Raw genomic sequence first — 26,797 nt, 5'->3', positions numbered from 1 at the left:
TCATGGCAAGTCATCCCCCTTGGTTGTGTTGAACTGTTAAATAGAGACACTAGGAGAAGCGGGTCATCCTCCTAGAGAACTAAAGTTGTCAAATCTTTTAGACGGTTAGAAGGTAGGCAGTATATCTGCCAAGGAGAACTGCTTGAACTTTGCCTTTTGTGTTTTGACTTGGGGAAGGTTGCCATTTCCACTAAGAAGCCACCAATACTTTGAAACAAACTTCTACCCGCTCCCCAGAAGAAGGGAGTTATTATTCGGGACCAAGAAGGTCTACTTTATCTTTAGTTTAGTATTAAGTGTAAGGGACAGAAGTAGGGTTTTGATACAGGACGGTGAACACTTGATTTACACAGACATTCTGACAGAATTATTAATCTTTTAGTTCAGGCAGGGAATCCCTGCTTAGAGTTAGGGAAAATTAGGTTTTCTCTTTATTTTCTTAAACAATAAAAGTCTGTAGCAACCACTATGCCACCTGTGTATCAGTCTCCTCCCCCAGCACCCTTACAGGAATTACACATTGAATAAACACTTTATCACAGAGCTGACTGACATAGTAACAATGACACCGACATGTTGTAACTTTCTAAAATGGCACTCATGAAAACATCACCTTAGTTAAGATGCTATTGCCCAATGAAATGCACTGTGCATCACAAAGCATCTAGTTCCTATGGATTGGGAAGCCTTAGTCATTAATTCTTTAAACACACTATAATGCAGCACAAATGAGTGCTAAAAAAATAAAAATCAATGCATCAGGAGGCATGGAAACAGAAGCTTTGAAACACATCATTTCACTATTGTATCCCCATTTTACATAGTTGTACTAGCTTGTATACATTGGACGATACTAGAACAGAGCTGCCATTGTGATGTACTCATTCCATAACAGCTAATTGACATCAAGTCATACATACAGCAAACCTAAAAAAAGTAGTGCAAAACCAACACCATTTGGTGAAGTTTTGGTTATCTTGAACTCTTTCCATTAGCTTGCCGACAGTAAATGCATTTAAACTAAGGCATAAACAAAATGTTCAGCTTTAAGCAAGTAAGGGTAGAAACATACAAATGGAGGGAACAATGATACCAATAATGCAGATATATTTTCATATTAATGTACCATCTATCATGTTTAATACCAATAGTTTATGCTCGAATATGTACCACTAAAACATCACCTATGAGTCAGAACCTAAACATGGTCATAAAAAGATATTGAAAGCAAGTAGGTCCCGTGATTCATCACAAAGGAAAAGATGCGTTTTGTGTTTGCAAGCCGACGTTCCCCACTGTAACCCACAATCTACGCGCAAAAATACTTCTGAGATTCATGAAAATGTAAGGATACACTTTTAGGTTTCCATCATACGGCCACACCATCCCTGCAATTTAGAATATTTGACACCGGCCACAAATTGTAGTGCACAGTTCCCCCTTAAGCACAATGTACACATTTGCACCAGGAAAAATGCATGCTCAATGTAGTCCATACCTTTTCCTTTTTAATCCAGGGAGAAAGTATCAATAAAAAGAGAAAGGAAATCAATCAGTATAGAGCAAGCAAATGTTGGCAAGCATGAACCCCAGAATCATACAACATGAAGAAATCATTATCATCTTCGATTTGTTGTCCTTCCATATTACACAGGATTTTTACCATTTTACCAAAGAGGAGGATCCCTTTGGTGAACTAACATTCGAATCTGGATGGCAGACACTGCTGTAGGTCTTCCATACACAGAGCTGAATGATCTTTACTGTCCAAGGCCAAATAAACATTGTTAAGCGATATCCCAAAGAAATAAAGATATACAGATCTGTGCACATTAAGTATAGTGCAAGCATAAGCATAGTCATTTATTTATTGTACATGGCGCCTATACACAAGTGTTTTTCCAGGTGCCACAAGCCAATAGGGGATGGCGGGGGGGTGGGGGGGAGGGTTAGGGTGGGTCGACAGAGGAGAAAAACAATGACAGTAAAAACAGTCCTGTTAGGCCTTATGACATTCATATTGTGCAAGAGCAGTGACAATAAGTGTAGTTGGGAGGGGTCTGGTCTGGTAGGAAGGGTTGGGATGAGAGGAGGGGGAGAGGGGAGGGAAGTGCAAGAAGGCATGGGCAGTCCAGGAGGGCAAGTGCCAGGGGGAGACAGGGGTAAGGGATAGATAGTGCAGAGACTGGGTGGACCATATTCAGTAAAACTGAGTATTCAATGACAACTTCTTGGGTTGCTGGGCCAACTACCCTCTCTAAAATAGGCAAGCTTGTCAATTGCTATACCATTACACATACATGCAACATTCAGACAGTTACTTGTTGTGAAGCAACCGTCATTTTTCATTGGAATTCAAATGCATTTGTTGCAATTTCATTTTATTTATTTATTTCTTAATCGTCGAAAGCCTGCAGGCATCAGGGTGCTACACAGAAACAAAGACGTAAGGCAAACAAAACAAAAACAAAATCAGATATTCATAATAAAGTAAGTTATTTACAACAAGAATGTAATCTTGGATCTAGTGAACTGTAAGATTCGAGTCAAAGAACCCTTAGGGCGATACCGACAACTACTTAAAAAGTATGGCAATTTGCTGGACCCACATCCTACCAAGACACAGCCCCTAGTTTTTCCTGGGCATACCAATTGTCTATCTCCAATCTACATAGAAGCTTCAGGTCAGACCTTCTAACCACTCACGGTCCGGTCCTTTGGCAAAGCCATGCCAATACTTTATTATGTAGTGCCTCTTGCGATTCTTTCCCAAATGGTTTCTCAACGTTGGTAATAACAAAGAATTTCTGTGATCCATGACAGTCTTTTAATGTTTTAACCACCGGCGCTGGCATTTGTGATTTCCTTATTCGCAGACTAGAAAAAGATGGGAGGGTTCCTCACTTTACAGAATGACAGGCAAAAGCTGGTTTAGATTTACCTACCTACACCAGAGCAAGGAATTTAACAGGCGGCAGTTGTATATTTAGTTCCATAGGCAGAGAGGATGTGGCAACAGGGGGGTAAAGTGGACATTTCAAGGCCCGGAAAATCTGATTTTTCCTGTGTGGCTTGTGAAATGTTGTCTATGTTTTTCCAATAGACAATCTGGCTGGCAAGAGTTACCCACTTTACCCACATGTTGAGTTGTTAAGGATGGGGTGGATTTTCAGTTTGACAAGACCGATCCATCTTCGCCGGCTGAAATTTCTCAACACCATTTTCCAATAGGTCTGCCCATTTACAAAAATCTGAGAAATGATTACACATGTTCAGTTCTTTGGAGATATTAGTCTTAACTAGCATCCATTGATCAGGCGGGTAATGCTTCTGCAGACTTCCCAATGGCTGGGTATCGTTCTCAATAGCGCCTAAAGTAGCAAGATTGTTTACTTGAACAGAAGGCTCCTTAATATTATTCAGAACAGTGATCCTCCCAAAGGCCCCAATAGTATCATGAAACATGTCTGTTTTCCCCAAACATAATCTTTGCCTCCTATGAGCACTCAGTGCTAGGACCTCAGATAAACGGTCCGCACAGAGCAGAGGGGAGGCAGGGGAAACTGCCCCAAGGTTGGATACTGAGCCGTCAGAGGCATACATTGGAATGCTCAAGGCAGGGTCACTGACCATGGAGCGTGACAATGGCTTTTTTCATGACAAGCGTTACTTCATAGCAGACATAATACACGAACAGGCACAGACTCATTAACACATAGAAGTAGCAAAACCATAGGACTCCATTACTCGAGGGGAGAAAGACAGGGTACCTGAAAAGCCAGTCACTTCCAAATTCAAAAGTTACTGCAGTCCAATAGCAAGTACCCCATCAATGCACAAGACACACCGGCAGCAGCGTCCAAGGCCCCAGCGCACAGAGCACGGTGCAAGCAAACTGGAACGCATGTTTCTTTGTGGTGCTTGCTAGAGCTAACATTGTCTGGTATTGTGTCAGTACCGCATGCTGTTACGTAACACAGAGAGACAGTTTTATAGCCATATTGCGAAGAGTGGTAGTTGCGAGCAGACGAGCCTGTTAAAATTTCTCTCAGGACAGTGTTGTGCAGCACGCGAGATTTCATCGATTTTGACCCTTACTGGTTGCTTTGATCTCGTCATAGATTGCTTGCGTTCTCCCCTGGCAAGGTGGCGACCAAGTGCGTTTGATCTCCTTCACATTTTCGAAACTCTGACTCCTTGTACAGTGGGATCCTCCACAACCACAGGTAACTCCTGGAAGAATGCACGATTTGTCCATTGGCATAAGAAAGCTCAACATTTTCCAGAAGAGCACTTTCTATGGCATCTGAAGAAATATGATATGGGGATCTGCATTTATCTGTATTTATCTCGGTTCACACTTATCTCAGTTTGCTTAAGTGTAACACTTTATGTCTTATGTATGTGTACCAATTCTTTGCAAACTGTGCAAATCTCATCTCTATGTACTGCTGTACATTTAAGAAATTACTTTTTCACCCTATGTATGATAGAGATAGCTCAGTGAATTAAGTGTATGTCGCCAGTAACTAGGCTCTTTTTGCATCCAGTCACAAAATAAACAAATATATATACTCGTTTTACCAAACAGGTTTCGATAACGATCTTTTATTTTTTCAGGATGCTCCAGAATGTGGTTTGGTGCTTTGAGCATTTGCTTTTTTTTAAACACAAACAGGTTCTGCTCAGGAAAGAACAATGCAGAAATCTTAGTCTGTGGGTATAAAACAAGATGGGATGGTAGGAAATGCTGTCTACAGTGTAAACGGGAGACAGTGAAACAGGTCATCTCTGCACAGCACAAATCCAAGGTTCTCCACTTGACCAGCAAGAGTGATGCTAGGCAAATCAATTTACCACACCGGGCCTAATTTACCTGCACTTCTCAAACGGAGATTACATACAAGTGACAGTTCAGTTTGCATTATTTAAAAAAAATGGAATAATTTATGAGAATTCTTAGGCGATTGAGGTTGCTCTTGGCATATGATCACAGAACGTGGGCTTGTGAGGCTGAAGCTTCCATATGACGACTACATACCCTGCTTTATTTATTTTTTCATTTGTAAATCGCCCAAACCCTGAGGCACCAGGGCGCTGTTGCGAACCAGTTACATGATACATAAGCTTCCCCCGGCAGTGTATGAGCACGCCAGGAACATGCAGACAAAGAAACAGTGAGTGTAGGTAACAAAACAGCAATAGTCTGCTTTTTATGGCAGGTGAAGGAAGGGCAAATAAGCAGCTTTTTAGTGTCTTGTGGAAGGACCTGTAGGAGTTCTCGGCTCTCAGAACTAGGCAGAGGGCGTGCCATTGTTTAGCTGCTACAGTTGGGAAGCTCACCCTCCACCTGCCTCCTTTGGCTTTTCTAACTTTTGGTAGGGTTAGCCGATGGGCATAGAGAGATCTGACCGATCTGATGGACTTGGCTCTTAATTTTCTAGGACAAGTATTGCGGGCTGTGTTGCTCAAACATTTGTGGGTAGTGGACAGAGTTTTGAAAATAATCCTTTCCTGGATAGGTAGCCAGTGCACCTTTTCCTGGCGGCTGAGATGTGGTATCTTTGGGGGATGTTTAGCGCTGCTCGGAGGGCATAGTTTTGGATAATCTGTAGTTTAATATTCTGTTCGGATGTCCCAGCAAAGAGGACAATACAATAATCCATTTTAGCCCCAGTGGTAACTCTGGCAGCTCCCTGGAGTCAGGAACTGTCTTGCTGCATTGACGAATTTAGCGGTGTATGGTGCCGATGAGGCCACCGCGCTCACTTGTTTGGTGAGAGAGAGGGAGGCGTCGATGTTTTTACGGCAGCTGAAATGAGGATCTGGAACCTATCTATCTTGGAGGAGGTGCGATGTGGGTTACGTTTCTGCAGCATGGAGGGTGAGCCTACCAGCAAGATCTCGGTCTTGTCATCGTTCAGACACAGGTAGTTTGTGGCCATCCAGGTTTGAATTGTGGATTACATTTTGTCGAGCGTGCTTGAGTCTTCTTTGTAGGAACCTGACAAGGGAAGGAGGATTTGGGTGTCATCGGCTGGACAGGAATGTGGCCCATCAGATACCATCTGCCACACTTAAACAGATTAACTTAAATCCTAAAAATGAACTCTTATTAATTAAAAAAAGAAATGCATACACCATAGCGAAGTTACTCACTGACTGGGGATTGGAAAAAGAAAAGAAATTAATATTGGTACTGGATGACTAACGCAAAAATTATAATTACATCTATGCCATTAATATAGTACAACGTAAAGGTCATAATAGTTCAATGGACAGTCGACAGAGCAGGGATGAGGACAAAATATGACCACGTTGTCACAGTTGACCTAACAAATCAGACCGATTGGATAACATGGAATGCACCTAAGCTCTGTAAAGCTAATGACTATATTCAGTTTTGGGGGTCAGGAATGGTTGAGCCATGACGGTATAAACATTGATGGTACTGTGACGAATCTGGACTATTCGTCCCTTCTCCCCAGAGGGGAGGCACCACCTTTGAGGCTAGGGATGCGAGCCTACTAATCCAGACCCTCCCTAGGGGTCTGGGAAAGTGGGACCTCAATGGCAGTGACTCCTCTTGGTGACAAGGCCTACCATTTCTGTAAGGAACTCCCTGTCCAGAGTACATTGTCTTCCTACATGGGAATCTAAAAGTCTTGTTACTTCAGTTTTAGACTCTTGTGATCATGACATTTCTTCAATCTTTTTGGCTTCTGGCAATGCTGGATCTCACCTGAACTCCACTGTCAAAGAGCAGAGACACACCCCTTTTGTTTGTGATGATGTACATAAACAAAAAGGAACTTGGAATGGAGGACGGAGAATCTTACGCAGAGGTGAACCTCTGACGGGAAGCCGTCCTGGAGGGGCAGAGCCACGCTATGCTGCAGAGGTGGCGGTAGAGTAAGGAGCGAGCTGATCGCTAGAAAAATGATGGAAGGCTGGCATCCTAGACGGCAACAAAGTCAAGAGAGGCGGTGAAGAGACTGTCTTGCCTGGTGGCGCAACTACACTGAAGCTGTGGTGGGCCTGGCACCTGTTAACTGATGAGACCAGACCGCAGTTGTGGGATTAGATCCCTGATCTCTGCAAGATATTTACACCAGCTGCAGAACAGGGCCAAGCATGGGAAGCAAACGCTCCTGAAGAGGTAACGCTGCTGCGAAAGGGGCGAACAGCTGTGTCGAAGGCTGGGAAAGCCTAAAAGGTTCCGGTAGCCGGGAAAACACAAAAGGGCAGATGCCCAACCGAAGCACCGCTAAAGTAAGCCGACCAGAGGGTGTTAGGGTGAGTTCTCATAAATGGCTAATTTCCCTTACCTACTGAGTCCCTCAGCTTTGCTTAAGAGTGCAAGCCTTTTTCCCCACTCTTACATGTGTTTTGCTATGTGTATTTCTACTTTGTGAGTGATCTTGGGCACTGGAGCCTCACCTACTCCATGGCACCATATTTCTATATGTGTTACACAGCACCTTCAGTGCAGTGACACAGGGTTGTCTTTTGACTTCCCACTGATGCCATTTTCTGGGGCTGACTACTGTCCCCCAGAAAAGATAAATTTGCCATTAACTTTATTTTATTCACTTTAACCACAGAACCAGTACACCCCATCTTACATGAAGTATTGGAAAGGGTTAATTCTTATCCCTTTTTGTCTGTGTCTCTTGGAGCATTGTTTTGCGCCCTTTACACTAACACTTGGCTGGTGGCAGTGGTATCTACCCTATTTTTTATACCGCGGTTATCTTAAATACCCATGGTAGTGTTTTAGGCTATTATATTAGCCTCAAACATAAACCCGCTTAACCATATATGTTTTATCACGGTTCCGGCTGGGTTTATTCGCCATTTCTTTTTGTAAATGTCTTTCTCATGTTTTACTCTGCGCGCCAAACCAGGTTTGGTCCCTTTGTTCACCGTCTTTTCGCAGACTTCTGCCCAGAAGCTCTCCTTAAGGTGCCTGAAAGTCTGAGTAGGCAGGATGTGAGGGAGGGGATTTAGGACCCCTGCCATGGGTTCCCTTGGTAACCCAAGTTGCACTCCTGTTTGATTGGCTGGGTGACTGTCCTTGCCAGGACAGCCACCCTGCTGTGTGATTGATATCCAGGCTGTATGAATGGGGGAAAACTGCATAAAAAGCAGGTCTCAGACTGGAAGAGCAGAGTCGCCAATGGAACGAAAGAACCTGCGAGGAGCAGATGGAAGAGGACCCCTACGACGACTGAACCGCCCGGTGAAGCCCTGCTGCAGGTCCGAATCTTCAGAATCCGATGACAGAGAAGATCCTCCAGGAAACATCTTCCCTTGAGGTGGTAGGACCAACCAGTTCGCCCAAACTGCAAGCCAGGACCCCTCCTCTGGTCGAATTCGCTGTACAGAGCTACAGTGGGCCGGATAGCCAGGAAGGTCGGACCCTGCTTGGGTTTTAAGGAGCGCACCTTTTATTTGTTGCTTTGCTCTGCTGCTGCTGGTTTCTTCTCTGGGTAGTGCAGGACCCTCCAGTCTTCCTACTTCTGATCAGTCCGACAGTCGCTTCAGGAACCGTGAGCCTGCAGGAACTACCAGGAACTTCTGCCTCAGCTACAGCTCCCTCTCCGTTTTAAGGTACTGTGCAAATCTGGTTGTTCGTTTCGTCCAGCCACGGTGAAAATGTTTCAAATTTGTCTCCAATCCGAGGGCTTGTCATTCTCTTCTCTTTGAACTAACTTTTCTACCAACCAACCTCGTTCGGAATCCGTGGCACGAACTTTACCACGAACTACAATTAACTGTATTATCTTGAGCAAAAGACTTTTGAACCATTGACTTTGGCCCTAAGCCTTTTCTATCTGATTTTATCATTGTAGTCCCTCTTGTTCAATTGCCCGGAGTACTTACCTGTTGGTGTGATTTAATTTCTGTTAACTGCTGTCTTTCCCTCCCTTTTAAATTGCTGGAGTGCCATTTTGCTCATTTTGTGAGTTCAACTTGTCTGGAATTTAAGGGAAGTGGTGTGGTGTATTAAGAGTGTGATTTTTAAATTGATTATAATAGTGTAATGTTATACAACTGAAGAGTGAAATAAATGTATATTCTTTTACTTGAAAGCCTTGAGTCAGTGTTTGCCTGAATCATAGTAATTGCTGTTCTTTGTGTAACTATTTGATACCGCTCACTTACTATTGAGATAGGTCTGGCTGCTCAGCCACTGCTACCACTTTAACTGTGTAGTACAGGCTTGTACCAAAGGTGAAATTGTACTGTCACTTGTAGTCTTAATTGTGTGTGGTGTTCCCAAAGTGTACTGCATATAATTCTGCCTAACAGAGGGCAAGATGGCTTTGGGGGAGCCCTGGAAATGGAGACCTTGTTATCCAAGGCTGGGAAAGCCTAAAAGCTTATGGGAGCCAGGAATCCCTGAACGGGCAAACGCCCAATCGAGGCCCCGCTAAAGCAGGCCTTTTGAGGAGCAAAGGGCTTTGGGGAGCTCTATAGAGATAATGCATATAAAGCAAGACTGGGTACAGAGAGGACCAGGAAGGTTCACGTACCCAAACCAGAGAAAGTAACATTTTCCAACATCAAGAAGAAAATGGTGGCATTGCATTAAATAGACCTTCCATGCTGAAAAGGAGGGAATGTGGTGGAACTGTATACAAATGTAAGACTGGCTGTTCAAAGCCTGTAGAGAGGTTGGAAGACCGCATTAGAACCAATTGAAGAACTTTTAAAACCATCTCTTGGGAAGCGATCCCAGGCTAGAGGCTATTTTCTCTTGTGCATATTTTTGTTTTGTTTTCCTGTTAGGGCTAGATAGTATGTGGGTTTGGACTACGGAATATTTCTTTTGGACACTTGATGAGCACATTAGTATTTTATTTGTTTGTTAGGCAGGGAATTTCCCTCATAGCGGCAGCGCTAGATATGAGTTTTCCTTATTTAAATATACACTCTTGAACATGTCACATCTTAGTCCGACTCCTTCTAGTTCGCCACAATACACAGATACACATGATATTGATTGACATAAGAAAAGCATTAATCAATATGAATTTCTACTTAAGCAGCTCATCAATCTAATTGAGGTGATGAGGTATATAATAAAGTGACGTATATGCTTGGTAGAAATGGCTTTGCTCCCAAGATGCAATTCGCAAAGAAAGCTTTAAAGAAATATCTGCAAAAGAAAATTAGGATAACAACGATACAAATACTAAGATTATGCTGCTTAATCAGAGACGGGCAAGACATAAAAAATGGTTGAAATTACATCAGATCCTGCGAAGGATCGAAAGGTGGGCATCACTCATTGAGGCTATGAAGCTTGATAAAACATGCACATTTTGGGCCTAGGAAAATTGAGATAAGACAGGCAATAGGCTTATTCAGGGGGGCTCATGTACAGGCTGGGGTTGTCACATTAAAAAAAAAATATTAAAAACACCATTGGCATTCAACCTGTAACTAAGTGGGGACCTGATTTGGATGGCACTAGGTGGATATACAATAGGAGTGTGGCAGCCATTAGCAAAATCATCATTAGTTAGTAACTTCAGAGCACCGGGCCCGGTTGGTGTATGTAACCACGGTACGATGTTCTTTCATCGCAGGATGTTTTTTCACAGGTTTTTTTACCACACATTTTTTGCCGAAAAAACTCTGGGGGGGGGTTTGAAGACACATCCTGCGATGAAATGACATGAAACAGTAACCACCTATTAAAGGAGAACATTGAGATCCGGGGAGAGACACATTCAATTATGTGATGAATCTGAGCAATTCAACCCTTCTCCCCAGGGCGGAGCCACCCCGTTTGAGGCTAGGGAGGTGAGCCCACTATGCAAACCTCTCCCCTAGGGGTCTGGGCAAGTGGGACCTCACTGGGACAAGGACTTGTATAATATACCCTGGGAATTGCTGGACGCCTTGGGAACCAAGTCGACCTGTGATAACTGAAGGGGGCAGTACTGATGACTCTCTCCCCTACATATATCCTAGACTATGACCTCTTGAATCAGGGGGCTACACCCTTGCACACTCATACCAGCGTTTTGTCCCTCCAAGTCAGATACTAGTGTTTACATCACCGGTGCCTGCAATTCACTCACTCTGCGAGCGGTTGTAACCGCAACCAAGAACATCGTCTTGAAAGACAACAGTCTCAAAAGGACAAGCGTGCAAAGGTTAAAATTGAGCACCCATCAGGAATTTCAAGACCAAATTCAGATCCCAAACCGGCACCTGAAACGGGGATGGCAGGAACACATTAGTGAGCCCTTTTAGAAATTAGGAAATTAAAGGAATCTTAAAACAAGAGCATTCTTTAGACGAGCGCTTCAAGATAGACAGCGCCGCCAGGTAACCTTTAATCGTACCTACTTGAAGACCCCTGTGGGTCAAAGAAAGCAAGAAAGACAGAACCATGGGAATGGAACACTGAAAAGGATCGACATTGTGTCCTCTGCACCAGTCACAAAACTTACGCTAACGGTACAGGGATTTTTTGCCGGCCGCATGACCGAAAGCAACACCTCCATCACGTCATCCGGGAGTTCCCAATCCTTATATCTCAACCTTTCAGATACCAAGCGTGCAGGTTGAGAGTCTTGACCTCTGGATGGCGACCCCCCCTCTCGCGAGAGAAGATCCTCTCGGAAGGGAAGATGGCGTGGAGGGTAGATAGACATTTCTAGAAGGTCCAGGTACCACGCACTCCTGGCCCAATCCGGAGCAATGAGGATCATGTGGGATCCGAACCTCTGCAACCTCCTTAACACTTGAGGAATGACGGGGACCGGACGAAACATGTACAGAAGTGGAAATTACCAATCCACGACGAATGCATCTCCTAAGGCTCCTCTCAGAGGATATTCCCTTGAGCAGAATCTTTTGCACTTCCGGTAGGCACAGGTCGCGAAGAGATCCACTTGTGGGGTTCCCCAAAAATCAAAGATCTCCAGAAGAACTTCCTGAGCCAGCGCCCCCTCGTCAGAGACCGTGCTCTGCCTGCTCAGAGCATCCGCCGCTGCATTCTCCTCTCCGGCCAGATGTACTTCCGAGAGTGATATTCCTTGCTGTATTGCCCAGAACCAGAGCTGAATCGCCTCTCTTGACAATGGGAGTGACCCTACCCCCCCCCCCTTTTTTGTTGAGGTAATGCATGGCCACTGTTGATCAGGACACTCTTCCCCCGCACAGACGGCAGAAAAGCCTTCAGGGCCAGCCTGATGGCCCTCAGCTCTAACAGGTTGATGTGGAGTTTGGACTCTGACGGAGACCAACGACCGCTGGCGGTCAGATCATCAGCATGAGCTCCCCATCCTGTGAGGGAAGCGTTCGTCACAACTGTCACCTCTGGCCACGGTTGCCAAAACAGCTCCCCCCTTCATCAGATTCCCCTAGTTGGCCCACCACAGAAGATCCTGCAAGACCAAGAGTGGAATCTGAACGGGATCCAACCTCTTGCTTGAGAATTGTGACCACTGCATCTTGAAGACCCACTGCAGGGATCTCATCCTCAGTTTGGCCTCTGGCACCAGAAAAATGCAGGATGCCATGAGGCCGAGCAACCTTAAGAATTCGAAAGCCGGAAGACGCTGGGCATGTTGAAATTTGTCCACCATCTGCACAATGTGATTAGCCCTCACCTTTCCCAAGGACGTGTCCAACACAGCCCCGATGCACTGGAGCTGTTGAGAAGGTGTCAGAGGCGACTTCTTGAAATTGAGGGAGAAGCGGTTTGTGGAGGGAGCGGCAGGTGTGGCCGAGATGATCCTGAGCTTGCTCGGGAGAACATGCTCGGATCAGCCAGTCGTCCAGGTAGGGGTAGACGTGAATACACCCCTTGCCAGAAATACGCTGCCGCCACCACCACCATTAGCTTGGTGAAGACCCTCGGGCGGAGGTCAATCCGAATGGCAGGACCCGAAACTGAAAGTGCGAGCTGCCAGCCGCAAACCTCAGGTACTTTCTGTGCTTTGGATGAATCGGCACATGAAAGTAAGCCTCCTGTAGATCCAGAGACACCAACCAATCCTGAAGTCGAAGGGCCTGAGAAAGAGTGACCATCTTGAACTTGTTGTTCCTGAGGAAATTGTTCAACCAACGCAAGTCCAAGATGGGTCTCAGTCCCCAGTCTTTCTTTGGAATCACAAAATATGTGGAATACCATTCCTTGTTCCTCTCCGTTATAGGCACTAGTTCTATAGCACTGTTCTCCAGCACGGTCAAGATTTCCTGCACAAGGAGCAGACCCGGAAGCTTCAAAGAGAGACTCCCTGGTGCATTGTTGCGAGGCCGCTTTAGGAAGGGAAGGCAGTAGCAGTGGGCTATTGTATCCAGAACCCACGCATTCGAAGTAATAGCTCGCCATTCTTCGAAATGCTGAGACAGTCTTCCCCCAACCGGCGAACAAACAATGGAACATGGCTCATAGCTGTTTTGGAGCGGCTGCGGCAGCGCCTGAAGGCAACGAGGCAGTTGCCTGAGCGGCTTTGGCACCTCTATTTCCCCGACCACCACAGGTACTTTTACGTTGACCCCTTTGACTAGCGGCTCCTCGCGTCCTACCAAAAGAGGAGTAGTAACGAAATGAACCTCCCCTCCACTGCTGTCCCCTAAGACGAAAAGGCAGAGGTTGATGCACAGCTGCCCTCAAGGATTTAGCAGCAGGTTTTGAGGTCTGAAACCTCTCAAGGCTCTCGACAGCCTTGCTGCCAAACAAATGCAAGCCATCAAAGGGCATGTTCAGAAGATGGGCTTGTACATCCGGGGCAAAACCAGACTTCCGCAACCACGCAAACCTGCGTATAAAGGTGCTTCCAGCTATGGACCGGCTACCACTGTCGGCCATGTCCAACCCCGACTGAAGGGATTCACACATGGCATCCTTGCCATCTTGGTTGAGAGCAAGGAACCCATCCCTTTCTTCCCCCTCGGGAATATGCTTAACTGCTAGAGAAACACAATTCCACAGAGTGTGTGAAAATCTTGCCAAGGCACAAGTGGAGTTGGCTGACATCAGTGCCATACTCCCTGCAGAAAATACCTTGCGTGCCCAACCATCAAAGCGGTTGTTTTCCCTATCAGGAGGGATGGTAGGGCACGCCGCCTGCCTCGAGGTGACTATAGCCGCCTGAACCACCAAACTCTTGGGAGTGGGGTGAGAGGAAAGGTAGATGAGGGTCGCAAATGAAAGGGTGGCATTTTTTAGTTAACGATTTTTTAACTGCTAGAAGAGACTCCGGGGTCTGCCAAGTAGCCGCCACCCTTTTTTGCAAAGTCAAATGAAATGGCAACACAGGGTCAGTGGACGGACCTTGATCCAAAATATCAGTGAGGTCATCCTGAACGAATGCCACTGAAGGACTGGACCAACCAAGATACTCAGTAACTCTAGCCATCAATCTCCTATAGGAGGATTCCGCATGAGCCCCAGGCTCAGGCCTGCCAAACTCCACCTCTGGAGAAGTGTTCAGACCACTGGCATCATGCAACGACTGACGTAACTCCTCCAACTGATTGACCCTGTTGAACCTGATGAGGCTCCTGTCTTTTCCGGAGACAAACTCTAAATCCGACCTCTCCTCATCCTCAGATATCATCCAGAGGCTGAAAGAACTCCTGCCTAGGAACAGGAGTGGGCCTGGAGTTGACAAAATGCTGTCCTGTTTTGGCTTTAGCCTTTCTTGGAGGATCCACATTACCAGGGACCTCCCCAGGCAAATTCCAGCCAAATGGCCCCGAAGGCGTCAAGGGCGCCGACGGCTTCGTTGTCAACGTCGACAATGGCGCTGACGGCACTGAGGGCTGGACTGAAGGCAAAGCACCGACAGCCATACTCGACGGACACAGCGCCGACGAAGTCGATGCCGACCTCGAGCTCTTACCAGACTTCTGCGGTTTCGCGGGGGACGAAAACCGAGACCTGGACCCTAGCACATCTCTGGCGATCAACTGGACCTCGTCGGTTCCCGAGGTTTATCGCGCCGAGGACCCGGGCCCAAAGGCGCGCGAGCATCGGACCGAGACCGTTCCCTGCCGGCTTCTTCCAAAGGCGTGGATGGAACTGTGCCCTGGGATTGAAAAATCGCCAGCATCTGCTCCCGGAAGGCCTCCCATTCCTCGGGAGTCTGGACTTAGTGGGACAAGCCACTTTCCTCGCGGTACCATCCCCCAACGAGGACTGGAAAGGCGACCGGTGATGCCACTTCCGGGAGTGACAAGGACGAGTGGCGGGACCCACTCCGGGATCGAGATACCCGGGGCCTCCTTCCGACTAGGAGAGTCACCCCTCGAATCGTTGGTGGACATCCCTTTCGCAGCTTTTCTGGACTTACTGGGTTTAGTACCCCAACCTACCTGTAACTTCCCCTTATGCTCCTGCAAGGCCTTTGCAGTCAGCGACTGGCATTTCGAACAGTCATCGGTGTCATGACTCTCGCCCAGACACCACAAACAAATGCAGTGCGGGTCCGTAATCGACATCTTAGACTTACAGTCCCGGCAAGTCTTAAAGCCAGACCGCGGAGTTGGAGGGGTAGATGAAGACATTCACAAAGAATACACGAGCTGCGCCAAGTTCTCGAAGCAAACACGTTTGCGGAAAAAACAGAACTGAGGCTACAGGCGCCATGCGTCCCATTTATAACATCCGGTGACGTCGCCCTCGACGGAGGCCTTCAAGGGACATCAACCCGACGCCATCAACGCAGGACCCCCTCGGCCGAAAAATTTCCGAATTAGCACAGCTGTGGACATTACATGTCAAAGATGTGGAATACGTTGGAGGATACAATCCATTCGAAGAAGCATTATTAATACACAGATAATGGGGGGAGACAACCAACGATGTGCTCTTTTGGGAGTGGTACACAGATTGGTGAGAATACTTGTATTCATCTGCGATGATGGGTGAACTCGCGTTTATAAGTTGGAATGTGCAGGGGCTTGGGAACGCAGTTAATCGGCAGATGATTATGCTTCATGTGGAATGCCATAAAGTCAAAATATAATTTTTGAAGGAGACCCATTCCCTAACAGCAGGAATGCGAGGGGTTTGCCAGGAATTGGGTCACAAATTGGTTTTATACCACGCACTTGTCGCAATCTAGGGGTGTGATCTTGCTTCACAATTCCCTGCTCTTTTAGGCATAAAAAAGATTGTGTAGATCCCCAGGGGCGGTATGTTTTGGCCTATGGGGTGCTGGCGGGAAGGGAGGTGAAATTGCTGAATGTGTATGGTCCCAATGTGAATCATCCGGTGTTCTAAACCAGAATCACTGTCAACCTGGCCCTCTATCCTCTGGTTACCATGTTGGGGGAGGTGACTTCAATACCATTTTAGACGTGAACCTGGATATAATTGGCCGGACCAACAGGGCACTCTTAGCTTAGAAAACATTTATTTGACAAAAAGTCATCAGGATGGAACACATCACAAAATGCAAGGTGTTAATATAATAAAAAACCTATACAAATAAGCTTTAAAAGAAGGGTTCATTCTTATCTGTAGTTATTACATCAAGTTCTATGTTAAGAAACATTTGAAGCCACAATCACAAGGTGCAAGTGCAAATATTGCATAAACCATCATCACCCTCAGCCAAATAGGAGAACACATGCTAAGTCTAAAAAGCGGTTTTAAAAGTAACATTATAATTCTTGGAGAGCTATGATAGCAGCCTAAAACACTATTCATTTTGGCAAAATAATACGAAATTGGCAAAGACATCATCACTTTGTCAGTGCCCTCCTCAGCAGCCAAGCTCTATGGATGTAACGAGCCACAGCAAACACTACTGAAGGAAGGGAACGATGGGTTAGAAAGAGCAGTGCGAGACTAAGCAAATAAATGCCAGCCTCCGGCAGAATAGGTCTCAAATACAGACGTCAATAGGATCGACCCACAAAAAAAAAAAAGAAAATGTGAGTGTCTCCTTAGCAGCTCCACACATTGGGCACTTATCAGAAACAGAGCCCTTCCATGCATGCATAAAAAAAGCAAAGGGCAAAATACCCAGCATAAGCCACGTGTACAACAATCTCTCATACGCAGGCATGATTAAATCCAGGTATGCTTAAAAGCCAACCCCCTGCCCGTGTTCCAGAAACTCAGAGCCCAACTTTAATTTGGAGGCGATAAACAAGAGAAGGTCCCATGCTCTCTGCTTAGAAAATTGCTTGAACCTACTCAAGCTCAAAGCATAGAGGCTCTGTGGGTTTTCCCAAAACTCACTCACATTTAAGTTGGTCAATACGTCTTTCACATGGGCAATTCATTTCGAGCTTTTTTCACCATCAAATGACCTGATATGTAGCAGTGCATCCCTGCACTGCCCAAGTCACGGTTGGGTCCACACTCTTACCCAAAGGGATACTGGCCTAAACACCATTTCTACACCCAATGGGGTAGTGCCATATTTTAAATGGACTACAGCCGACGGTGCACTTACAGGTAATAGCAATAACTTCTTCATAAAATTATTTTCCCTAACAAGCAACTTTTCAACCTTTGCATACCCCCACAGTTCTGCCCCATAAAGAGCTGCTGCCAAAGCCTGCTTCTGGTCTAATTCCAGTGCCAGCGATATATGACCGCTACCATGATGGGTAAAGAAAGACAGAATTGGACTGCTAAATTTTTCCAACGTGGTAGCAGCCCTTTTGGTCTGCGACACCCATCCTGGACTTTCCTGGAATCTTACTTCAAGGTAATCGAAACTATTGACCTGTTCTATTTTGTCACCCACAGGGCACTCAGTAAGGCTGCACAAATCATACGGGACAATATGGCTGATCTGTGTGTGGTTGAGCCGTGGCGGGCCCTCAATCCCAGGGGCAACACCTACTCATTCTACTCCTCGGTTCACGATTCATTCTCCAATATTGACCTCTGGCTGGTCCTTCTCGCCAGGGTTACCTGGGCAAGTATATTACCCAGAACCTACTCAGACCATTCTCCGGTTTTGAGCACTCTGAACCTCTACAAGCTCCCTACATACCGTATTAATTGGCGATTTAAGTGTCAGGCACAGACAGATGTTGCATTTGAAACCAACCTTAGTTAACATGATGAATTCTACTTCGAGACAAATGTGGGTTCGGTCTCCTCGGTGGGTACCATGTGGGAGGCCTTCAAAGCTTATATTTGGTGTATCGCAATGGCCACAGAGCTTGGGGTCCTCAAAACCATCAGGCTGGACATTAGAAATAGTGAAGAAAACCTCTTCCGCTGGGAGCAGCGGCAGTCGGCTCACCCCTCGCCGCCACACCCCATCTACCACGCTCTCGCAGGTCAAGGAAGCAGCAGACCACTTCAGAGACAGCACAACGAGGGAGCAGACGTTTTCTGAAACGCCGGTGGTGGCGAGGAGGTATGGTGAGGGTGAGCAACCGGGCAGACTGCTCGCTCGTGCAGTTCGCCAGGTGGGCAGCCGTCACTACATCCGCTTATTAGGAACAAATCTGGCACCTTAGTCCATACGTTAGCGATGGGTAATAAGGTATTTGAAGCTTTTTATTCTGAGCTATACATGAACAAAGATACCTGTTCTGACGCCGACATCAGCAGTTCCATGCAGAGTCTCGCACTCGCACAATCAATCATCACCAGAGGCCAGTGCTCAACTAGATCTCCCCATTTTTGCAAGAGGACATTTCTTGGGCAATTGATTCTCTTCCTTGGGAAAGCGAGGTGGCCAGATGGCCTTCCCGCCAGATAAACACGTCAACTCTTCCCTGGCACCCCATCTCCATAAGGTGTGGGTGTGAGCTCTTGAATCCCACACGCTTCCCAGCACTTTGAGGTCATCACAGTACTGCTGAAGCCTGATAAAGCACCTGAACACTGCGAATTATAACGACCTCTCTCTCCCTGATAAACTCCGATTTTAAGATTTTCGCTACTTGCCTCACACCTTACATGCCTCACATCATTAATTTGGACCAAACTGGCGTTATACCCGGGCGCTCTACTGCACTCAATCTGCGTCATCTTTTCAATATACTGGGTCAAATTGCTCAGGAGGCTCAGGCCGTAGCTGGCACGCTACACATATAAAAGGCCATGTATTCAGCTGGCGAGAGCGATATCAGATCCTTGGTGGTGCCCCCTCCGTTTGCTGACTCCGGCCCAGTTGAACCCGCGAGCGTAACTGCTCTGACCTGGTGTAAGATATGGAAACTAGTGAGGGTCACTCATCCTTATCATGGAAATATCCCGTTATGGAACGGTATCCCTGATTTCCCTAAGGTAGATGTAGTTAATGATTGATTTATTATATATTATGCGCCTATACAAAAGTGTTTCAAGGTGCCACCAGGCAAGGGATTTAGAACAAGGGGAAGACAAGACAGGCTATCTTATTAGGCCTAGTATCATTTAGATCGTGCAAGTGCGCAACAGGAAGTGCTGGGGAGAGGGTACAAGGGGAAGTGCAACCAGCGAAGCAGGGATCTGAGTTAAGTGCAAGGAAGGCTGGGGCTAAAGTGAGCAACCCAGCCAGGTAGTGCAAGGTAGGCCAGGTGGCAATCCAAGGTGGGCCAGACGGCAAGTGCAGGGGGACTGGCCGGGGGGGGCCTGGTGCCCTGTAAGACTCAGAGGACACCAAGCAGCCAGTCAGCAGATGGATGAATGAGCAAGGTTAGGTTAGCAGGGGAGAGGGAGCGAGAAAGAGGAGGAGTAAAGCAAGGTCTTGAGGAGCTTCCGGAACTTAAGGGGATCCGGCTCAAGGCGGAGAGAGGCAGGGAGGCCATTCCAGAGGGAGGCACCTGTAGAGGAGAAAGATCTACCCCCATTTCATTTTCTGCTTGGAGAAGCGACTGACCTGCACAGTATTAGAGGTAGACGAGCAGAGGACTCTAAAAGAAAGATATTTAGGAAAAGATAGTTGAAGATAGTGAGAGCCATGGCCCCAAAAAGCCTTGTGGACAATGCAGAGGGTCTTGAACTTGATCCTTGCAGCCGCAGGTAGCCAGTGGAGGGATTTCAGGGCCAGAGAGATGCAGTCCCTGGGCTTGAGGCCAAGGATACGTCTTGTGGTCCTGTTCAGGATGAGTTGAAGAGGGCGAAGAGTAGGGTTGGGCAGATTGAGAAAAAGGCTGTTGCAATAGTCCAGCCTAGAGAGAACCAGAGCTCTGGAGACAGTGAGCTTCTTCTTGAAATGGGTCTTCTTGGCAAGGTCCGTGATGTGGGGAGAGAAGGAGAGAGTGGAGTTGAAGCTGGACCCAAGGATTATTGCCTCACAAGAGAGTGAGGGGAGAGGGGCCAAGGAGGGCAGCCAGAGTGAGGGAAGAAAAGCAGGAACAGGGGGGTCCCAATGAGAAGGATCTCAGTTTTACTGGCATTAAGGCAGAGATCGTTAGAGGCGCACTGTGACTGGACAGTCAGTCTAGGATGAGAGAGGAGGAGGGTAGCCTGAAAGAGAGCAGCATGTCACCCACATAGCACTGAAAGTTAGAGGAAAAAGTATAGATCAGGAGGGCCAAAGGGGCCAGGTAGACATTGAAGAACCAGGGTGAGAGGATAGAGCCCTAGGGAACACCACACGCTGAGAGAGTGGTGGTGGAGAATAAGGACCGAAGCTGAACCTGGGAGGGTTGGTTTAGGAGGAAGGAGGTCAGTCACGCCAGGGCCTGATCCGTGATGGCCACGGTCTCACGGAGGCGATTAATTAAGATGCTGTGGTTGACCATGTCAAATGCAGAAGAAAGGACAAGGAGAATGAAGACATAGGGAGAGCTGGAGTCAAGGATAGAGAGCAGTTCTTCACAGGTGTTCAGGAGAGCAGTTACCATGCCTCTGGCTGCTCTGAAGCCAGACTGATGGTCACGGAGACAACCAACAGATTCAGTGAGGAGGGTTAGCTGGGAGTTAAGAACTTCTCCAGGAGATTTCCCAGGAAAGAGGTGATAGAGATCGGGCGATAGTTTACCGGAATGGCGAGGTCGGCAGAAGGCTTTTTTAATAGAGGGTGTACAAGGGAGTGCTTGAGAAGAGAGGGGAAAGAACCAGTGGCAAAGGAGTGATTACAGAAATCAGCCCAGGCTGGAGCGACGATCTTAGAATGGATTTAGCACACTATGGAGCATGTTTGACGTAAATTTCATTTCTGCAGATGACATTCCTGCCCTCATACAACACAAATCTTCACAATTGCTTCGGTATATCAGCATTCATAGAGTGTTTAGAGGGCGGTGTACGGGCTTCCCCGTTGAACCAGAGGATGACTCCTTACTGGAGTACGTTATGGATGCTCATGGTTCCCAGGGCATGGTTTCTTTTTCATATAATCTTATCCAAGGCCAAGTGTTGTCACCCTTAACCAAGCTCCGCTCCAAATGGGCACTAGACCTGAATCTTGATACTACGGATGAGGTCTGGGGTGATGTGTGCACAGACCCGGGAGGTCTCTTACAACTCCCGGTTTCACCTCCCTACACAGATACCACTATACTTCAGCCCGTTTAAAACTCTTTACCTAAACAAGTGTGGGTTGCTGTCCTAGGTGTGGGGAGGATGACGTTTGGTATTTTCACATGGTGTGGAGCTTCTCTAAACTTGATGGATACTGGAAAGATGTCTGCACTGTACTTGCCGATATGACGGGTGGCAGTCTTGATGCTACCCCCATGCAATGCCTTTTTCATGTATTTGATGATCAGGTGGGGCGGGTGCGCAAACTGGTGAATTCATGTCCGATACTTGCAATGTGATGTCTACTGTTGCACTAATCAAGGCCCACTATACGATCGACCAACCAATGGCTGCGTGCCGTTGTCTGGGCCAGTGACACTGAAGAACAATGGGCCACAATGCAGCCAGTGGCAAACCACCCGAAAGACATATGGCAACCCTTTAAAACCTACCTGGCACCCAATCAGGGAAAACCTTCTATGGACTAAATAAGACTTCTGGTTGTGCTCCCCACCGCAATACTTATTCCCCCCCCTTCACCTGGAGCTCTGCCTTTGGTTATACAAGTCAACAGTTGCACAACTCCTTGTTGTCCTCCTACCACATTGTATAAATGAAAATATGCCCTTGAATATGTTAATTGCTTCCATGTAATCTTCATCATGCTTATGTACCTTTTTGTTCCGAGTGTTTTAATAAAGAACGTTTTTTTTATTTAAATTTTTTTTAAACAAAAACAACCGCAGGGAGTAAAACGCGCCCACATCAAAATCTTATCCGGAGCACTACCTGGATGTTTCGTTCATTCTGGAATACTGAACCGCAACCACTGACATTTCAGAATCCAATAGAAAGCGTAACCTGAACAGTATACTTTGTGGAACTGGTGACTCTAGAGTGCAGGGCCCCTATTCATATCAGGGCTGAATTTACTAAGAGTTACAGGTCTAATTCTAAGATTGCTCATAATTGTTATACTATATTTTTCTACCTGATTACTTATCTGTTTTTCTAACTCAGCACTGGAATTTCTATAAACAGTCATTGAAAATATGGCTTATGATTAGATTCATTCTTGCTTAATTGTCCGAAAGGTAAAGTGTAAAAGTTCTGTGCAGAAACTCCCCCTCCCTACCAATGATGAATGTATATATGTATACGTGTGATTAGACTTACCTGAGGTTTTCATTGCTCAGAGTGTACCTTAATGGGCAAAAAATCATTGTATATGTTTACACTTCTCTGTCTAACTGGAGTGCTTTGTGTGTCTCATTGTAGCCCTGGACCACTTTCACACCCCTCCTGATTCTGAGCCTTACTGCTCTGCTACACTACCCTGATTGGGTTTGGCTAGTGTCTTTGCTGTTCACCATAATAGATTGGTCTCTCAGAATCCACCCCCAGAATGGATTTTGAAAATCCATCTTAACAAAGTCAGTTGATCAGGCCGCAGAGGGGGCCGAGGGATCAGCATGCATATCTGCTAAGAACCTGCAAAGAGTCTGCAGGGCTGATGTGACGCTCCACTGCCGGCCATTCCCCAGCCTGAGGGGGAACCAAGGGAACCCTTCTCACAGCTAGGGCAACAGGAGGGACGTTGTCACACCACCCAGTCGCTTTGGAAACACTGGGAAGTTCAGTATTAAAAAAAGTAACTGAAACAAGCACAATGTGGAAAGAAATGGACAACGCCAAAAAACGATAAACTTACCAAAAATTAAGGCCAGTCCATGTGACGTTCCCACAGCTATTAGATTTGATACAGCCTAGGAAGATGAAGAAAGTTGGACATAAAAACGTGTTCCACTTAATATTTATAGATAGATCATTAAAATCTAAATCACAAAACTATATGTGGATCATTACACATGTACAGCAAAAGGGTCATACATACAATGATGCATGTATATACTATTAGTCCTCCTGCAGAGTCTACTGAGCAGTAATATCAAATCTATCATGTGACAGTGAGATATCAACAAAAGGCCCATCACTCGGTTACTGTGAGCTGCTTGCAAAAAAATTAAGTGTTACTCACCCGAGTGACTAACGTACTCCTAGTCCATAGTCCCCTTTTCTCCATTCTGTATGGGCGTCCCACATGAGGGACGGGAACAGAATCTCTTTTCCACCAGAAAAAGACACTTCCCCTTTAAATGTACTGTCATGCAGGGGCACAGGGTCCCTTAATCCCACCGACCGGCGCAACACCTCAGTCCCCTTTTGATGCATCAGCTGTATTACATGTTAAGAACCTCACTGGTCTTATTATAGGGGGAAGGATGGTGGGAAGTATGGAAGAAAGGGGACTATGGACTAGGAGTACATTAGTCACTCCAGTGAGTAACAATTACTCCTACGCCCCACCCCCTTTCCTCCAAACTGTATGGGTGATTATAACTTTAGCAAAAAGAAGCAACAATCGCTAAGGCTATTAGGTCACATTCCCAACATCTAGTTATACAAAACTGGTACCCCAGATTGTCTATTTTTTATCAAAACGTCTGTTTTTTTATTTTGTACCAGGAGAACACATTTTTCTTTAAAAACAATTCATTTATACACATTCATTAATTAAGAGGGGCCTTCATACAATGTTTAAACAACCAAAAACATATATCCCTTACAGACACAAATAGAACCAATGTTTACAGTTCTGATCTATGAACCCCATAGATCCCTCTTTCAATGTACAATTACCAGACCCTGGTCATCTCCAGGCTCGTTTCTCAATTTGCTTTTTTCTTAATATTTAACCTGTCCTAACTGGTACAGTGTTGATGGTTGCTGATCTAAGGTCGACACAGTGTGTTTCGGCCATTTCTTCCACAAACTGCAGTGTCAATATTTTGCGGCCTTCATCAGGACAAAAGGTTTAAAAATTGTGTGAAGGCCCATCTTGGCAAATGAATGAGTAGAAATGAATTGTTTTTAAAGAAAAATATGTGTTATCCTGATACAAAACAAAAAAACAGATGTTTTGATAAAAAATAGACAATCTGGGATACCGGTTTTGTATAACTAGATGTTGGGAGTGTGACATAATAGCCTTGGCAATTGTTGCTTCTTTTTGCTAATACTTTACCTGGATTACCAAGGTTTACCAGGAACCTTGAAATTAAAATCTGGGGGATTACAAGTGACAACACCCTGGGGAGGAAATACTGACCGTCTAGGCAAATAGATTATGCAGCACCGCTTGGCTGAATGCTGCATCTGCCTTGGCACTGGTATCCAAGCAGTAGTGTTTGCAAAAGTCTGAAGGGGTGGCCCATGTTGCCACCCTACTGATCACCTGCAAGGGAAAGTGGTGCTGGAATGCGACTGGGGTAACCTTGGCTCTTACTGCATGCGCATATATGCCCTGCGGCGGAAAACGTTGCACCTTGTGTGCCTCCTGGATCTCTTCTGTCATCCATCAAGCTATGGATGCTATAGGGACTTGCTGCCCATGCCTGGAGCCTCCAGATGTTACAGTGTGTGTCTTGCGGATGCCCTTCGTTCTGTCTAGACAGAATTTCAATGCTCTACTGACATCCAGACAGTGGAGTGTTTTCTCTGCGTCTTCTTTGGGGTCCGGGAAGAATGTGGGGAACACAATCTCCTCGTTGATATGAAAGGATGGCACAACCTTGTCTTTGTGAAATTAAGTGTATGGTTCTGAGGCGACTAACGCCTGGATCTGACTCATTCTGCAAGCTGACGTAAGACCAACCAGAAGGGCTGTTGTAACCAACTTAATGTCTGCTGTAGCCATGGGTTCAAATGGTTTGTAGGCTATAGCACTTAGCACCACATTGAGGTCTGAAGTGGGATGCAGGCGTTTGACCGGGGGATACAGCCCGATAGGGCCCGTCAGGTGTTTTTTTACTACAGGATTGGCCGAAGACAGGGTGAGAGAGTCTGAGTTCCTGTATGCAGCAATAGCGGCCAGGTATGTCCAGCAGGTATCCACCTGGACACCCTATCTGGCAAGATATGTTACGCTCACCTGGCTCCCACAGGGGCGTCGATCTGAACTGGACAGCTGGGGTCTCCACCAATGTGACGCGTAGTGCCGAGATGACAGACTGGACTGGCCCACCTAGCTTCGTTTGCTAGGCCCTTAGGAGTATTCTTCTGCAAATGGAGAAAGGGAATTAACCACCCGTGGAGTTGAGTGTTAACCCCCACCTCCGCTGTTCTCCCCACTGATCACCTTTAATGTCCCCTCTTATAGTCTCACCTGATGGTTTGGAAAGATGAGCTCTCCATCCTGCATTGAGCGCAGGGGCGCGTAGATAACCAGTTGCTTCACTGGTTCGAAGGAATTGTTGAGTTCCAGAACAATATTGACTCTGAGATTTCCAGCGAGACACCGTAAGTATATAGTTCGTAAGAGTTCAAATGTCTGACTTTCACTCTTGTCCGATTCCTTGCAGGTTGCAGCTTGACCCTAGCGAAGAGTTCCTCGTGGCAACCGGTAACATTCAGGTAAGGATTTGTATTATCAAACACAGTTCGATAAAATAATGTCAGTATGTAACCTGTGGCTTTCTCCCTTATTCAGGTGCTGAGAGAAATTATGAAGTCTCGGGGAAAAATGCCTCCGGCGGTAAAATTAGGTAAGTCTATTGTGGTGAGAAGGATTCCCCTTGTTTGTCCTTTTGTTTCACCTTGCTGTCCTTTTGTTCCCCTTAGGGGCCGGGGTGCGGCGAAGATGCGGTGGAGGCTGCGTCGACCCGTGAAGAGGAATAGTACTCCCGGCGGTAAAATCAGGTAAGTCTATGGGGGGGTAACTAATATTTCCTCCGTTTATTTCCTTGGCTCACCTTGCTGTTCTTGTGTTCCCCTTAGTTGCTGGAGTGTGGCGGGAACATGCAGAAGGATGCAGTGGATAGTGAAGATGCTGCGAAGGCCGGTGAGTTCAGCGCGGCGCTGCAGCAGGCGAGGCGACGCGCATAAAATAACTTCTTTTTTCCAGCTCGAAGGCGCGGTGGATCAGGAATTCAGGTAAGGATCAAAAGGTATTGCTCTTGTTCTAACCTTTTCTCCTTCTTTCTCCCTCTTTCTAGGAGCTCCAGACTCGAGGCGGGCGTGGCAGACGACTGGATGCAGACTTGCAGGCACGGTGAGCGTTACGCTGCTGGATGCAGAATAACGCGAAGCGTGTGCTGCTCTTCGGGCGTGGTTTAAATAGCCTCCAAAGTAGTCCCAGGTAAGTATTCCTCCTCGACCCCACCCAAGTAAAAAAATAGTCCCTAGGTAAAGTAGTCCCTTCCAAGCCTCTTTTGGCTTGGAGCTCTTGCAGCATGGTATGCATCAGATAAGTTTGCAGCATGGTCTGCATCAGGTAAGTTTTAATCTATGAGCCTGGCTCTCCATATGAGCCTGGTGCCATAGACGCCAGGACTG

General features: G+C 46.4%; 1 protein-coding gene across 3 annotated transcripts in view; it reads right to left on the bottom strand.

The window, feature by feature from the left end:
* Window positions 1–26,797, bottom strand: part of VPS8 (VPS8 subunit of CORVET complex) — a 2,529,257-nt gene that overhangs the window by 2,263,982 nt on the left and 238,478 nt on the right. For all 3 annotated transcript variants that reach the window (XM_069615741.1, XM_069615740.1, XM_069615739.1), the window contains exon 6: window positions 23,115–23,169. In XM_069615741.1, the coding sequence (XP_069471842.1) occupies window positions 23,115–23,169 (55 nt within the window). The remainder of the gene's footprint in view (window positions 1–23,114; window positions 23,170–26,797) is intronic.

Source organism: Ambystoma mexicanum, chromosome 9, assembly GCF_040938575.1.
Source record: "Ambystoma mexicanum isolate Mex_15411 chromosome 9, UKY_AmexF1_1, whole genome shotgun sequence".
Lineage (NCBI taxonomy): Eukaryota > Metazoa > Chordata > Amphibia > Caudata > Ambystomatidae > Ambystoma > Ambystoma mexicanum.
The sequence above is the reverse complement of the archived record's forward strand: the minus strand, read 5'-3'. Positions and strand labels throughout refer to the sequence as shown.